Genomic DNA, 18,250 nt, shown 5'->3' on the forward strand with positions numbered 1-18,250 from the left:
ATTACAACTGACCTTGTTCACATCAAGTACATTGTTTTCCTTACAACATCACAGAACATAAATTGTTTAACGAATGACTTTGCACAAAAGAAATTTCAGAACCACGCTTGAAGATTCTTCATTCTAACGGTTACCTGAGAATACAAGTTATTTTGAAAACGGTCAACATATATAATGTTGGTGAGTTCATAAGCATGTTTGATATAAAATAGTTTGTATTGTTTGTACGACCCAGAAAATCCGATATTTTCTGTAACAAAAACTGTTTACGAAAAAGGTGTGATGATCCCATAAGTGTATATGTATGTGATTTCAGAACATGTAAAAGTGAATGTTCTTCATAATTGTTCTTTGTATTGTAGTTGTTGTATGTAGAAGTGAATAATGTCGATTCCCTGGAAAACCCGATGTTTTCCAATTTAAATGGTATGATAGTTATGTATTTATTGTATGAATCACTTTGTATCGTCCCCGTATATGAATATGACTTCCCATGAATACTAAAATGGTATTGGATCTCTATGTGAGTCGTTATAACCATGCATAATAATGACTAATTCGCATGTCTTGGTATTTTTTCAAACGCCGGTTTTGATCGAGATTTTGTCACCCTAGACTGGCCGAGTCTAACTGTAGCGAACAGCTCAGGTGTGGGGGAGTCACCCCCGTATAGATCTATACACAAACTCTCGCTCTCCCTCCAGGAGACTCTGATTATAACTACAGACTACGACCGACACTTATTGGTGTCACCCGTTATTTCTCACTAAATCCAAATGAAATTGAATAACATTGTTTTACAACCCGATTTATGTTTACTTGAATATAAGGTAAGCCTAACAGGCAAAGAAAAGAGGACAACGAAGGCCCACTAACTTTGTATGTTATTTCAAGCTGTCGAGTATGCTACGGACACGTTAAAAGCCCATTAAGCATATTACGAATGTTTAGGGTTTTATTAGCAATGCAAATGGACCATTAAGGCCCAATAGCATGATAAAGTTGATAAAGGCCCATTGGGTATGTAATTGGGTCACTGGAAGCCCAATAACATGTGTGAATATATTGGGCCCAATAATCATGATATTGGGCCACAAATGCCCAATAGCATGAATAGAAGATATTTGAGCCCAACCATTGAATCATTTATAATTTACTGATCTTAAGTTCGTAATGTAGGTATTTGTTGTAAGCTAAATGTTTATTCGAAGTGTTAAAATACTTTGACGTTTGATTTATAACGAAGCTTTGGTTATACATATATATATATATATATATATATATATATATATATATATATATATATATATATATATATATTTAAAAACCATGCGTTATAAACTTGATATTTTTAACCCAATAATTTAATATTTGCCTATTTGGCCCAAAACATTTAGTTTGACCATTGCATCCCCTTTATCTATAAAAATGGCACTTTTAGTCCCTGTTTATGAAAATTGACATTTTTTGCCCTTAAACCGTTTTTCTTGACATTTTCGACCCAAACTTTATTTAAATAATAATTTCAGCCCAAAACTATTGTATTTGTCATTTCCAGCCTTTATTTATAAAAAGTTTACATTTTTGGCTCAAATTCCGTAAGTTTTACAATTTTGACCCCAAAATCAAAAACTTTGCATTTTTAGTCCAATTTTTGCATCAAAGTCATTTTCAGCCCCTAAAATAGTTTATTCACGTTTTAGACTCATAGTTTGTTAAGTTTTCCATTTCAGTCCCTCTACACTTCATTTTTCGCAACTTTGGGCCCAAAAACTCGTGAGGCCCAAATTAAAGCCCAATAAGCTAAAATTTATGTTTTTGACCCCTAGAAAAGTGTTATTTTCATAAAAGTCAGATTTTTATGAGAATAATACCATTTTATCCTTATAGAACCGAAAATATTATGTTTTACCCAAATCTTTATTATTTTTGCAAAAATGACACTTATAAGGATTTTGACTTTGTTTTCACTTCTTGAGCCTAAAGACCCTTAGATCTTTGAAGTATGTTGTTTATTATGTTATTTGTTTATGTATCCTTCACACTTTAGCCTTAGATTTCAAGATTTAGCAATTAATATCATATTTTCACAACATAAACCAAAGAAATCACATATAACAAGCATACACACATAGATCAACACATAGTACTTGTATTCTCCCCCAAAAACAAGCAAAAACCAAAAACAAGGGGGCATGAACTCACCTTGCTTGTTGATTTCGGTTTAAGTGAGGAAAAGAGGAAGCTTTCGGCTCTTGCAAGCTTCCCTTGAGTAGATCTCGAGTTATATGAAGTTCTAGGGTATGGATCATGAAATGATGTGGGCTAAGGAGAGATTTAAGGTGTAACTTGGAGTTAAAACTATGAGAGTGTTTGGAAGAAAATGAGGATGTTTTGGGGTGAGTTGTGGTTCTCGGCCACAATTAAAAGAGATGGAAGAGAGAGGATTTTCAATTAGGTTATTACTCCATGGCTAATATCTTACTTAGATGCATGTTATGTAATTACTTGGTTGTCCTCAAAACAAAAATGAGGTGTCACCACCTCTTTTCATTCAAATCTCTTTTTTTTTATGGGCCGAAAGTGAGAAAGAAGAGAAAAGAAGTGGCTTGGGCCTTACTTGCTTGGTTATGATCCTATGAGGCCCAAATTCCTAATTCTCGGCCCATTGGGCCCTTTATGAGGGTCCACGACCCAATTGAAGTCTATTAGGATAAATGAAATCATTTGTGGCCCATTAGGGCTAATTAAATCAATTATGGCCCAATAAAACTAATTAGGTTAATTATAGCCCAACAAGGCCCATTAGAAAATTTTATTACATTTTAGGCCCGTTAGTGCCAAAAATGTTAAATCTCATGGGAGTGGGTCCATTTAGAGCCCATATAAGGGTCCTAATCCCAAAATAGTCAAATTAGAGGCTTATTGGTCCATTAGGCCCAATAAGAAAATCCCAGTCCATAAAGGACTTAAACCGGGATTTTTAGGGTTTCCAATCTGTAGTTGACCATTCGAAGTGTTTGTATTGAACTTTGATCTTTCATTTGGATTTTTAAATGGAAGTTTGTTGTCTTTGAACACTCATAAACCATGTTTTCAGGTCATGGTTAAAATTGTTGCCATTGATAACGTTTACTTAAGGATAGGATTTCCTAGCCAAATTTGCTAGTTGTGACAATACATTACAGAGTACTCCAATGGAGATCAATTCCATGGAAACGAAGTCTCAAATTCAAAGTACATTCCTTTGAACATCCTTCCTGCTTTAAGTTTTTCTAATCTTACACAGATTTCATGAATAACTTCCACCTATGGAAACATTTCCATATTTCATTTTGACTATCACTTCTGAACAAGAGTTGCCTCCTTTCGGAATATGTCAATACGGTCCTTTCAAAAATCAATACTATACTTCCAATTGTCCATGAGCAACCAATCTTTGGTAAACCTTAGATTGTCCTTGATAATTGCTTAATCGTTTTAATCATATCCAGTTCTAGTACTTTTTCCCTCTTAATTCCCTAGGCATTTGGAAGATTTAGAACGAATGAATATTATAGCACATTTAATCGATCCTATACCCGAAGCATATGGGACACGATTCATGATGTCTCACATAAAGACATGATCCTAGACAAGCCGTTTGCTACAAAATTTTTAATTTTTATTTTATTTGCCATGTTTTCATAAATCGACTATGAAAAGGGATGCCGTAATCATAATCGAATTTTGAGAACACAATGTATATATAGAATTTCCTTATGTTGAACCATTCCAACATAAAATTCATATATATATATATATATATATATATATATATCCTTGACTAAAGATGATTAAAATCTCAATCTAAGCTGTTAAAATTGAAATGAAGTATTATTTCCTCTCCCTTAATTATAGCAAAACAATTTTTCCCAATTGAAACATTTGTTTTCTATAATTAACATTGCTAACTTGCAACACTTATCATAATTGATTATGCTCCCACTAGCATAATAATTACTAGCATAACAATTTTGCTCCCACTAGCTTTGACATGTACTCAGAAATTAGTTGGGCTTCTAGAAATCAATACTTTATTGACTTTCTTACCAAAGTTCAGATTTCTGATACGAGATTCTTTTATAAGACTTTATCAAAATCATGCACCTTTCCTTAGATAGCTCACATGTGTGTCTAAGCAATTTTAGAACTATGAAAATGGATGCCGTAATCATAGTCTCAATTGTTTAGACCTTTTCCATTTCTCACAAGTCCATGTTAGTGTGCCGGTTAACCACACACACTCCACTAACGACTTTGAGAATGCAAATATCACAATTGCTATCTACTTAAAATCTACTTAGTGAAAGCGTTTCCTCACCATCATTTTCATGAATCGGAGAGAAACCTAATGACACTTAGATTTTATGGTGTATGTGTTCTTATCCATGTGAATTTCTCAAAACCATAATCACAAGACAAGGTTAGTGACAAATTCAAACTCATATGGACTGAACTTCTTCATTCTTAATTTCTTGCCACCTGGCAGCACAAGGGCCTACCATTGCTTCCAGGTTGTTATGCAACCAATTGAGAACTCTCAAAACTCATATGCAAAGCCAACTTTAACTGGAATGGGCACAAAAACTAGAATATGTCACCACGATAGGCTATAAACCTCAAGTCGTGTGCTAGTGATAAACTACAGGTTTTATTCTTGATTAGTCCTTGAAACTATTTCAGGATCTTTAAGACTCCCACTGTCCTCTTGACATATAATACTCTCTTGCCAAGAACCATTCCTTGACAAACAAATATTCAAGAGATAGTGAGGATTCTTATCAAGACAAACACTTCACATAATTGGCCTTAGTTGGTCTATGTTTTATCCAAAACATCACAACTTACCAATTTCAAATGTACAAGAGTAGAAAACATTTTACTCTACATTTGACAAGTGTTATAAACCTTCTTTAAGATATGTCACTCAAGTTACAATCTTGGAGTATGACTCTAATAATTGTTTTGGAACGAAGTATGACTCATCTTCTTGATTTAACCATTTCAACAATTCATGACTCCTCTTCTTAGCCATAAGAATGCACTAAGATGTCTTTAGAGGATCAATTGTGATATGATTTTTCCTAATCATTAAGATGATCATAAAATAAGAAACTCAAGTACTCTCCCATCTTTTCAGATTTGAGAAACTTTTATCTTGCTGCCTAATTTGATTCTTCTCATTCGTTCTGCCATTCATTGAAACTTTTCCAATGTTTCAGAATTACATTTAAACTTGTAAGTATAACCATATTTACTAAATTTTAGTAAATCATGACGAATAGTCTTATCGATCTTTGTGGTGGACTTGACCAGTGCACAAGAATGTGTACTCGATCACTTAGTCCTTCATTTGACTCACATATACATGTGAACAAGGAATTAGTCTTAATTTTCCAAAGATGAAATTCTCATTCATCATACAATACAACTTGCATGATTCCAAGTTTCTGTCGAATTGAAACTTGGGTGACGAGAATCTTTCCTTATTTTGTAAAATTAGACACTACCACAAAAGAAAGAAACAAATTCATATTTCCAATATTGATAGAAACATACAAACATCAATTTTTCATAAATGTCATTGCAAGGAGATCTAATAAAATAAAACAAAATTTTATTTATTTATAAAATGCGGAAAAAAACTTTTTCCTTACAATGCAACTTTAAATGAAAACTATGCTATTACATATTTCCTAGCAATCTATCATAACTCCTAAGCAGCAGCTCAAAAATCCGATCTTTGAACCATGCGATTGAAATCCATCTTCACGGTCAGATTCAGCGTACTCTTCATTTAAGTTTCCTTCCCTTTGCTTGATCCTGCCAAACATCAAAATGCAACCTAGTCACATCATGTATTAAGAATCAACAATTAGAAACTTAACAGAGTTAGATAGTGTACTTACCTGAAGCAGAGTCAAACTTTTTGATTCTTCTTTCTCTCAGATCTTTCAGGTAGTCAGGGCAGCTTTGCAACCAATGCCCCTTCTCTCTACAATAAAAACATATAGACTCTTTGGGAATGGTACACGGGACTATCATAGACTTAGGCTTTCCCTTTACCTTTTGGTCCATCGGGTTGACTAAGGCCGATCCCTTTCCATTGGGAAGATAAAGTTTTTTCGGACTTCCAATGTTACCATTGTCAATGTCCATGGAAGTTTGAGAAGTAGATCTTCCACCCCATTTTACTTTTCCAATGCGCCAAAGCATTTCTTATTCGGCAGCAACAAGCAAATAAGTAAGATCAATAAGGGTCATGTCGTGGTCTATCACATAGTAGTTCTTAATGAACTCACTATACGACTCAGGAAGTGATTGAAGAACCCAGTCAACAGACAACTTCCTTGAGACTTCGACACCCAACACTCTCAGCCTGTCGATATGTGACTTCATCTCTAAGACGTGAGAACACACAGGCCTTCCATCTTCATGTTTCACTGCAAGTAGGGCTTGAATGACCTTGAATTTTTCAAGTCTTTGAGCTTGTAGGTCAGGGAGAATAATTAGAGGAGGTGGAGGAAGAGAAGTATGATTTCCATGATCCAATCGCGGGATTCATCTTCATTAGGAAAGCTTGTTCCAAGAGATTTGAGAAGATCATAGTTGTCTGATCTAGACATCTACAATGGGAGAAATTCAAGTTAGTTGATTTAAGTCCTTAATACAACACCCAATATGAAATATTAAGGCTAGGACCCAACACAACATTTTATAACTTGGAAGAGGGATGTCGTAATCCAAGCTATAAAATATTTGAAGGTAGGCGAATGACGATTCACCAATTTCCACCATGAAAAACGAAATGGGAATTAGGTTTTAATTGGATTGAAACTCCTAGATCTTTTTGAGATTTATTGAACTTTTCAATGGCATGTTTAAATCTCGATTGTGCCCTCTCATGTTTGTGACTGGGATGTCGGGGATCACAAACTAGGTGTGAATAACAATGCAAATTAACTTGGTACCCTTAATTTTATCACCTAATCGATGTGCCGGTTACCCACACGCGCTCTACCGATCTATGATAAACATTAAGTCACCCTTTGCCACTCTTACTAGTCCATGTTAGTGTGTCGGTTACCCACACACGCTCCACCAACGACTTGGTAAGGTATAAAGTGCAATTTCATGGGTTAGCACCAAATTCACATTTTCCTAAGTAACTAGGATTGGGAATTTGTAAGTGTTTAGTTACTCAGTATTTATCATTATACTTTTAATGAAGGGAGAATTATAGTCCTGTCAAACCCGTTCGGATAACGACCCTCCACCAGTCAAGGAAGCGGTGGATGAGAGTGGACATCCATTAAACTGTCATTTTATAGGTAGTAACCTTATACCCCCCCTTATAGACCGGCTTTGTGAATGAGGCCTACTAACGGTAAGACTGACTTTGTTCTTATATATATATATATATATATATATATATATATATATATATATATATATATATATATATATATATATTATTAACTTATAATACTATAAAGTATTAGGGTTGAATTTTAACTTTTAAAACTCTAAGGTTTGGAATTAAAGTTTTCTAAAGTGACTTTACAAATTCCAAAACTTGAGGCCAAGTTTTGTCACACCCCCAAACCAGAACGGCAGAAACGTTTGGGGGCGGATGACATCATGCTCAGTATCATAACCATAGTGAAGAAAGTAAAACACAACCATCATAGATATAATTTAAAGGATTACATTGTTTCCAAAATACATGTTCCAAAAATACATGTTTCCAATTAAATTACATATGATGATAAAATGTAGCAAAAGAATCTACGCCTTACACCCCATTCCCGAGTTCAACTTAACAAGAGAAAGGAAAGGAAATGGGTGGAAATGAGAAGAAAATAAAATAAATTGGTGTTCCCGAGTTTCATTAAAGGAGAGAAGTGGAAGGAAGTGGAGGGAAATGGGAGGATCACTTTCCCTCCTAACTTTCCTTCCGATTTGGGAGGATTTGGAAAGAAAGAACAAAATAATTCATTTTCCTTCCATTTCTTTCCAACTCGGGAACACAAAAGAAAATTGTGTTTTCCTTTCCTTTCTCTTCTTTTCTCTCACGACTTTCTTTTCTCTTCTCTTCTTTTCTTTTGTTAAACTCGGGAACGAGGCGTTAGTGTCTTGACTTCAAAAATCTTGCGGTTACCTGTATTACTGATTACCTGAGAATACAAGTTGTTTTGAAAAGAGAGTATCAGCATAAAGCTGGTGAGTTCATAAGTATTTTATAAAAATGAATGTTGTTTCCTTAACGTTTTGTTACAAGTTTGTTTCCAGAAAATCCAATATTTTCTAAAAGATTTGTTGTAAACTGAATTGAAACAAGGCCTACTATGTGTAAGTAAGTCGTCATACTTATGTGTGTGTTTTATATTTAAATAAAACTCCTTTGTATAAAACCTTAGAATTTCCGTGACTTGTCTGTTGTGTTCATATTCCATGCGAGATGTTATAATCATACTAAAGACTAGATAGCCGTATATGCGACGTTCTTCAGGCGTCGGAAAGTTATGACACTTGTCACCCCAGACCTGCCGGTCTAACTGTTGCAAGCAGCTTAGGTGCGGGTTTGTCAGAACCAGTATAGATCTATACACAATTATCACGTTCTCCCTCCCAGAGATTCTGATTATAACTACAGGACTTTCTGTGGTACTTAGGAGTACCCCGAAGGAGAATGTCTCGCGAGTTTAATTAATACAAGATCACGTAGTGTGCAATGAAATATTTGTTTTGTAAGTCGATTGGGTTACTGTTTTCTTTGTCTAACGAAGTGCTCAAACTATACCTATTATAGTTTATCCAAAAGTATTGTGCGTGTTTGGATGAAACCTTTTTATGCAAGTCATTGTATTTCCATAAATCGACATTTGAAATGATAAGTGTAAACCGTATACACACCTTGCTCAGCATGTTACAAGGTGTAGGAAAACTCTTAAACATGTATTAGATAATTTTGGTATTTTGAACTTGTATTCCCCCCTGAAAACTAAAGAAAACGTAAAAATATAGGGGTATGAACTCACCTGGGAAGTGTGGTGATTTGAAGAAAACGAGTTTTTCTCGGGTAGCACTTCGACCGGGAAGTGGTAAGTTTCTCGGGATTCTCGGCGCTTCGGACCTTCGTCGGGGCTTGGATATGTAACCGGGGTGTCGGGGTCGTCTCGGGGTGCTAAGCGTGGAGTAGAAGTGAGAGAGAAGAGTGAAATGAGCAAGGAAAGTCGGAAGTCTCGCATGCTATTTATAGGGTGCATTCTCGGGATTCACGTCGTGAACATGGGATACTTCACGTCGTGAGTTTGGTCTGTAGACGCGACACCTGGTGGTCTAGTTCTGGCACACATCAGTCATAGACTCACGTCGTGAGTCTCTTGCTCACGTCGTGAGTCTCGGATAAGGTTGGTGTGCGTGCCTCGAACTTCATAAATTCATATCTCTCTCATACGAGCTCCGATTTCGACGTTCTTTATATCCACGTGTAGCTGAGTATATACTCTACAACTTTCATTTAGACTTCGTCGGCTAATTTTGACTTTAATTATATTTTAAATAGGCCGGGACAGGATAATTCCGTTAAAAATCCATAACTTCTTCATCCGATGTCCGTTTGCATCTGTCTTTTTACCGGTGTACTACTATTGTCGAGACCTTCAAATCTCGTTTAGGTTGCGTCGGCTAAAAATCGCTCGATCTTTATTTCGAGTTTTTAGTTGTCTACTGTGGTTCTGAAACTTAGAAAAATCATAACTTCCTCATATGAAGTCAGATTTGGGCGTTCTTTTTATACATGCTCACGGTTTAACATAATCTACGACTTTCGTTTCGATACTTAAGGCTAAAAAGTATTTTATTGAAATTTCATTTTTCGCGCTTAACAGCGTTTTACCGGTTTTGTCACGAATCTTTGGTTGGTCATAACTTCTTCTTTATAACCCGGATTTGAGTGTTCCTTATATTTTCGAAAACCTTGACAATATATCTAACACTTTTTGTACTCCAATTGACACTTTAGAACACTTCGTTTTTTATGCTAATTTTTATTGATTCAAGATAGTTTATAATATTTGATTTTTCGAACATTACGTTGACTCGAAATATCGGGTTGTCACATCATCCCCCCGTTAGAGGGAATTTCGTCCCAAAATTTTAATCTAAGACAGAGTTTATGTGCTAGGAAAAAGATGCGGGTACTTATGTTTCATCTGATCCTCGCGTTCCCAAGTGAATTCAGGTCCTCGCTTGGCGTTCCACCTGACCTTTACGATGGGGATGCGGCTTTGTTTCGTCGACTTCACTTCTCGGTCCATGATTTCAACAGGTTCCTCTACGAAGTGGAGGTTCTCGTTGATCTCAATTTCTTCCAAGGTAACGACAAGGGTCTCATCCGACAAACATTTCTTCAGGCTTGACACATGAAAGGTAGGATGAACGTGATTGAGTTCCTGTGGTAATCGTAGTTTGTATGCCACCGGGCCAATCCTGGCGAGGATTTCGAATGATCCGATGTACCTTGGATTTAGTTTTCCACGTTTTCCGAAACGTATGAGTCCCTTCCAAGGTGATACCTTCAGAAGTACACGATCCCCAACTTGAAACTCCAAAGGTTTTCGTCTCTTGTCCGCATAGCTCTTTTGTCGGTCTTGCGAAGCCTTCATTCGTTCTCGAATCTGGACGATCTTTTCGGTTGTTTCCCTGATGATCTTCGGGCCAGTGAGTGCGCTGTTAGGGACTTGTCCTTTTGCTAGTTGCGTGTCTCCCACCTCAGCCCAGCACAGGGGCGACCTGCACTTACGGCCATAGAGGGCTTCGAACGGAGCAACTTTGATGCTAGTATGATAGCTATTATTGTAGGAAAACTCGATAAGAGGCAGATGAGTATCCCAAGCTTTTCCAAAGTCTATCATGCAAGCTCTTAGCATGTCCTCAAACGTCTGAATGGTTCTTTCACTCTGACCGTCAGTCTGTGGGTGGTAAGTTGTACTCATGTCCAGCCTAGTTCCCATAGCTTTCTGTAGTGACTGCCAGAATCGTGACGTGAACCTACTATCTCTGTCGGAGATAATGGATATCGGTACTCCGTGAAGGCGCACTATTTCTCTAATGTAGATCCTTGTCAGCTTCTCCATTTTATCTGTTTCCATTATTGGTAGGAAGTGTGCGGATTTGGTCAATCTGTCGACGATTACCCAAATGGTGTCAAGTCCACCCGTGGTCTTAGGTAACTTGGTAATGAAATCCATCGTAATCCGCTCCCACTTCCACTCGGGTATCTCTGGCTGTTGTAGTAGTCCCGAGGGCTTTTGATATCCTACCTTAACCTTGGCGCAAGTCAGGCACTTGCCCACAAAGGTAGCTATTTCGGCTTTCATGTTCGGCCACCAATATAACTTCTTGAGGTCTAAGTACATCTTGTCTGAGCCGGGATGCACGGAGTAGCGAGTTTTATGAGCTTCTTTCATGACAACGTCCCTGAATCCACCAAATTTTGGTGTCCAGATCCTGTTCATGAGACAACGAACTCCGTCATCCCTGACTTCAAGATTTTTGTCCATTCCTCTCAATGCTTCTCCTGTCACGTTCTCCGGCTTCAAGGCTTCTTCCTGAGCTTCCTTGATTTGTGCGGACAGGTGTGAGTGGATGGTCATGGTTAATGCCTTTACTCGGCGGCCCGAGTACTCCTTTCTGCTTAAAGCGTCTGCAACCACGTTAGCCTTTCCGGGGTGATAACGAATCTCGCATTCATAATCGTTTAGTAATTCCACCCATCGCCTTTGTCTCATGTTGAGTTCCTTCTGATTGAGGATATGCTGGAGGCTTTTGTGATCGGTGAAGATGGTGCATTTAGTGCCGTAAAGGTAATGCCTACAGATTTTTAGGGCGAAAACTACTGCTTCTAATTCGAAATCGTGCGTCGTGTAGTTTACCTCATGCGTCTTTAGTTGTCTGGAGGCGTAGGCAATGACCTTTCCTCGTTGCATTAATACACACCCTAGACCTTGGTTTGAAGCATCGCAGTAAACCACAAAGTCTTCGGTTCCATCTGGTAGGGACAAGATCGGAGCACTGCATAGAGTTTGTTTTAGTGTTTGGAATGCAGCCTCTTGCTTATCTCCCCATACGAATGTCACCCCTTTTTGAGTCAGGGTGGTGAGTGGTTTTGCGATTTTGGAGAAGTTTTGAATGAACCTCCGATAGTAACCGGCGAGCCCTAAAAATTGTCGGATCTCCGTGGGTGTTCTTGGTGCTGCCCAACTTTCAATCGCCTTGATCTTTGAAGGGTCCACATGGATTCCTTCCTTGCTGACTACATGTCCGAGGAAATTCACCTCTCGAATCCAGAACTCACACTTTGAGAACTTTGTGTATAGTCTCTCCGCCCTCAGTGTTTCTAGGACTTGACGTAAATGCTGGCTGTGTTCTTCCTTACTTCGGGAGTAGACTAGTATATCATCGATGAAAACAATCACGAACTTGTCTAAGTAAGGTCGACACACTCGGTTCATCAGATCCATAAATGATGCGGGTGCATTGGTTAAGCCGAAAGGCATCACTACAAATTCGTAGTGACCATAGCGCGTTCTGAAAGCTGTCTTGGGAATATCCTCCTCTTGAACTCGTAGATGATGGTACCCAGATCTAAGGTCAATCTTCGAGAAGAAACTCGCTCCTTGTAGTTGGTCGAAGAGATCATCAATTCGAGGCAAAGGATATCGGTTTTAGATAGTGAGTATGTTTAATTCGCGATAGTCAATGCACATGCGGAACGATCCGTCCTTCTTCTTGACGAACAAAACCGATGCTCCCCAAGGCGAGAAGCTTGGTCTAATGAAGCCTTTGCTCAGTAGTTCGTTCAGTTGACTGGACAGTTCCTGCATTTCGGCTGGGGCTAGACGGTATGGCGATTTAGCTACGGGGGTAGCTCCGGGAATTAAGTCGATTCGAAATTCGACTTGTCGAGGAGGGGCACTCGTGGAAGGTCTTCCGGGAATACATCGAGGAAATTGCAGACCTCCGGAATATCCTTGATGTCTTTCATTCCTTGACCCTTATCTACGACGTGGGATAGGAAGGCGTGGCACTCCTTGCGGAGATACTTTCGAGCCTTGAGATAGGAGATGATCTGAAAGTTTGAGCTAGGTTTGTCGCCATAGACGACTAGAGTTTCGCCAATTGGCAGATTAAGGCGAACGGCCTTTTCGCGACATAGGATTTCAGCATGGTGAGGGCATAACCAATCCATGCCAATGATAACATCAAAACTTTTTATGGTGACCGGCATAAGGTCTATTTGGAAGGAATAATTGTTTAAGGTGAGGGTACACCCGATGTAAATGTCGTTAGTGTTCTCTGTTTTTCCGTTAGCCATTTCTACGGTGAATGTGTCTTTTAGTGTTTGTGGTGTTTGATTAAGCAAGCGTTTAAATTGGTGGCTCACGAAGCTTTTCTCCGCGCCACTATCGAAAAGAATGCATGCGCATGTATTGTTGAGGAGGAACGTACCGGTAACCACAGTTGGATCTACGATGGCTTCCTCATGACCTATCGCCAGAAATCTGCCCACTTCGTTGGGGTTGGGTTTTCTTGCCTTCGGGCAGTTACGTTTGAGGTGTCCTGCTTCTCCACATCCATAGCAGATTCGGCTTGCTCCGGCGTTGGCAGCTTGTGCGTTTGGTTGGGCTGGAGTTCTACAGAATCGGACGGTATGCCCCTTCTTGTTACAGTTGGTGCAATGCATTTCACGGCATGCACCGTTGTGGTGGTAGTTGCATTTGTTGCACTTGGGTAGGTTCCCGACGTATTGCCTTATCGGAGTAGGGTTGGTAGGGGTCGTGGCAGCGTGCACAACAACCACTTGTTGCTTCTTGGCTGAGTCTTGGGCAGCTTGGCCCTTATTCTTATCCTAGAACTTCCTCTTGTTGTTTCCCCCTTTTTCTTGCTCGGAGCGGGTCGTTACAGTGCCATGACTGGCGTTATGGTCGATGAGTTGCTATGCCAGTTCCTTGGCACTGTCGAAGGTAGTTGGCTTTGAGGCCAATACGTGTCCTTGGAGTTGTTGAGATAGTCCCCATACATATCTTTCCACCTTCTTGCTTTCAGTAGGAACCATCTCGGGACACAGCATGGCTAGATCGCTGAACCTTGAGGTGTACGACAGGATGTCAGAGCCTGTCATTTTAAGACCCCAAAATTCTTCTTCCAGCTTCTTTATCTCACCCCTGGGGCAGTACTCTTTCATTAACATGGTTTTCAGATCTTCCCATGTTATCGCATTAGCCACCGGGAGTGTTAGTGCCTTGACGTGACCCTTCCACCAGGTGAGGGCTCTTTCGGAGAATGTGCATGAAGCAAATTTGACCTTGCTTGCTTCAGGGCATGCGCATATTTCGAAAATGGTCTCAGTTTTCTCGAACCACTGTAGCAACGCTATGACACTTCCACTTTCGTTGAAGGTTTTGGGCTTGGTGTTAGTAAAGTCTTTGTAGGTACACTCTCTCGAGCGTCCCTGGCCGTCCCCGTTATTATAATTCGAGGCACCACTGCCTGCACCTCCTGAATTACTGGGGTTGATTTGGGCTATCACGGCTGCCACTACGTCCGCCACCGCAGCCTGGAATATGGCTGGGTCGAACTGAGGAGGTGGTGGTGGGGGTGGTGCAGTCTCAGCTGCGTCGTCGTGCCTAGGATTTCTACGAGGTGGCATTTTCTGCCATAATTAAGAATAGAAAGACAATAAGTCTTTGATACAAGTCGAGTGTTAAACTAAACATTATTAGTTCTTTGTATGCATCATGATTCCGACTTGTAAGAATGTTGTAAGAATTCATTCATACTAGAAGTCTATAAACAATGAAATATAAACTTTATGAATTTTGGTAGTATTGATTTTTATGCAATGTCTGTGATAGTATCCATATCGGGTCCAACCAACAATCACTTGATGTATAATATTTACATGTAATTAAGATTAAATAAACTTTCGAATCTGATGGGTCTGCCCTGGGCCCACAACCAAACAAGGAACAGGATCCAAGGCGGAACCACCATTTCTAGGTCGACATGGCCCTAATTACATACAACTTTGATTTATACCTCGGGCGATCATAGGTTGGTCACCAATAAATTTTTATCTGAAAATAGCTCATGTTATGAAATTGGAGTAGTGTTAATAAAGTAAATAGCGTGCCAATATCATTGATATAACTTAGTATACAATACTTGGGAAAATTTAACCCTACTAGGGGTCTATGCTACATCAATGTATGGAAAATTTTGGCCGCTAACTGATCTCGGAAGTGTAAACACTTAAATCGCGAGATTGAACTTAAAATACTAGAAAGTAATATTTATCCGCAAAACTAAATTAAACTGGGGCGAATAGTGCAAGCACTACTTGTAGTGGTTGAAGTTATGAGGATCACGAAGTGTAGATACGAGGTTCCTCATCTCGGCTCTGGATTCCGCCGCTTGGCGCTCTGCTTCAGCTAGACGTCCCTCTAGGGTGGCTCGGTGCTCTCGGAGTTCTTGCACTTCGGTTCCGGTTCCAGCCATTTCCCATCGAAGAAGCTCGGTGCGGTCTCGAGTCCGATCGTGGTCGTCGTCTAACCGGCGAATGCGAACGGAGTTGACTTGGCTGGTAGCACCAACTTCCATGAGATGTTGGGTGTTAACTCTTGTTTGCTCTTCTTGACGTGTGACACAGTGACCTATGACAGGGAGAGCTCGGTCGGCTGACCCTCCCCTACTGAGATTGTAGAAGCCTCGTTGCATGCCATTGGGAGGTCGTTGACCTTGTTCTCGGCTCCATCTATGTATTGTTTCGGCCCATCGGGGCGTCGGGCCCTGGAAGTGTCGCGGAGGATTAGGGGCAGGGTGTGGATTGTAAACTTTGGGTTCGGAGTCGGTTCCATCTGAGTCTTCTTCCTCTTCACCGTCTACGGATTCTTCTTCTTCCATGGGTTCCTCGTCCTCCATGGGCTCTTCTTCGGGTTCTTCCTCTGGGTCTTCCACAATCCAACCGGCATTCCCTTGGTTGGGAAAGTAGGGATCACCTGGCAAATGAAATCCTGCCATCGTACCTGTGCGAGAATAGGGATAAGGAGGAATGTCGCAAGAAACTTTGGGAACAAGAAGTTAGTTGTCGAATTTGTGATTACAGCTTTTTGTGTTAAAATACTCCTATAGTATTTTTAAGTTTGATTCTTGGAATTTTGGTAAGTTGCAGACTTGTTGCTCACCATGATCCTTCTTCGGCATACATTGGTCCTATCTTGGCTGAATATAGTTGATCAGGCTATATTCATCCAAGATCTGACTACATACCCCGAAGCTGGACCATAGTGTCCAACTTGTCTTGATACTTTTATGTTATTACCATTATGATACTGAATGTGCGATTGTGCGAATACTTTTATAAAAATATTAATTCTTATTTTTAAAGTATTTTTGAAAAGCTACATCAGATTTTTTTTTGTCCCGTTGTATTTATAGTTTGTATATCTTACGTGGTTCGATATACTTAGTTCACTATAAACAAAGCTCTGATACCAATCTGTCACACCCCCAAACCAGAACGGCGGAAACGTTCGGGGGCGGATGACGTCATGCTCAGTATCATAACCATAGTGAAGAAAGTAAAACACAACCATCATAGATATATTTTAAAGGATTACATTGTTTCCAAAATACATGTTCCAAAAATACATGTTTCCAATTAAATTACATATGATGATAAAATGTAGCAAAAGAATCTACGCCTCAGCGTCTTGACTTCAGAAATCTTGCGGTTACCTATATTACTGATTACCTGAGAATACAAGTTGTTTTGAAAAGAGAGTATCAGCATAAAGCTGGTGAGTTCATAAGTATTTTATAAAAATGAATGTTGTTTCCTTAACGTTTTGTTACAAGTTTGTTTCCAGAAAATCCAATATTTTGTAAAAGATTTGTTGTAAACTGAATTGAAACAAGGTCTAGTATGTGTAAGTAAGTCGTCATACTTATGTGTGTGTTTTATATTCAAATAAAACTCCTTTGTATAAAACCTTAGAATTTCCGTGACTTGTATGTTGTGTTCATATTCCATGCGATATGTTATAATCATACTAAAGACTAGATGGCCTTGTATGCGACGTTCTTCAGGCGTCGGAAAGTTATGACACTTGTCACCCCAGACCTGTCGGTCTAGCTGTTGCAAGCAGCTTAGGTGCGGGTTTGTCAGAACCAGTATAGATCTATACACAATTATCACGTTCTCCCTCCCGGAGATTCTGATTATAACTACAGGACTTTTCTGTGGTACTTAGGAGTACCCCGAAGGAGAATGTCTCGCGAGTTTAATTAATACAAGATCACGTAGTGTGCAATGAAATATTTGTTTTGTAAGTCGATTGGGTTACTGTTTTCTTTGTCTAACGAAGTGCTCAAACTATACCTATTATAGTTTATCCAAAAGTATTGTGCGTGTTTGGATGAAACCTTTCTATGCAAGTCATTGTATTTCCATAAATCGACATTTGAAATGATAAGTGTAAACCGTATACACACCTTGCTCAGCATGTTACAAGGTGTAGGAAAACTCTTAAACATGTATTAGATAATTTTGGTATTTTGAACTTGTATTCCCCCCCCCCCTGAAAACTAAAGAAAACGTAAAAATGTAGGGGTATGAACTCACCTGGGAAGTGTGGTGATTTGAAGAAAACGAGTTTTTCTCGGGTAGCACTTCGACCGGGAAGTTGTAAGTTTCTCGAGATTCTCGGCACTTCGGACCTTCGTCAGGGCTTGGATATGTAACCGAGGTGTCGGGGTCGTCTCGGGGTGCTAAACGTGGAGTAGAAGTGAGAGAGAAGAGTGAAATGAGCAAGGAAAGTCGGAAGTCTCGCATGCTATTTATAGGGTGCATTCTCGGGATTCACGTCGTGAACATGGGATAGTTCACGTCGTGAGTTTGGTCTGTAGACGTGACGCCTGGTGGTCTAGTTCTGACACACATCAGTCATAGACTCACGTCGTGAGTCTCTTGCTCACGTCGTGAGTCTCGGATAAGGTTGGTGTGCGTGCCTCGAACTTCAGAAATTCATATCTCTCGCATACGAGCTCCGATTTCGACATTCTTTATATCCACGCGTAGGTGAGTATATACTCTACAACTTTCATTTAGACTCCATCGGTTAATTTTGATTTTAATTGTATT

General features: G+C 39.4%; 1 protein-coding gene across 1 annotated transcript in view; it reads right to left on the reverse strand.

Moving 5' to 3' along the window:
- Nucleotides 1–15,606, reverse strand: part of LOC145157634 (uncharacterized) — a 28,014-nt gene extending 12,408 nt beyond the window's left edge. Inside the window, exons 1-2 of the mRNA XM_079076658.1 lie at nt 15,490–15,606; nt 14,617–14,761 (exon numbers count right to left, since the gene is read on the reverse strand). Of these exons, the coding sequence (XP_078932784.1) occupies nt 14,617–14,761; nt 15,490–15,606 (262 nt within the window). The remainder of the gene's footprint in view (nt 1–14,616; nt 14,762–15,489) is intronic.
- Between the last annotated feature and the right edge of the window lie 2,644 nt (nt 15,607–18,250).

This window comes from Lactuca virosa, chromosome 2 (genome assembly GCF_052849685.1).
Source record: "Lactuca virosa cultivar CGN04683 chromosome 2, Lactuca_virosa_CGN04683_v6, whole genome shotgun sequence".
Classification (NCBI taxonomy): domain Eukaryota; kingdom Viridiplantae; phylum Streptophyta; class Magnoliopsida; order Asterales; family Asteraceae; genus Lactuca; species Lactuca virosa.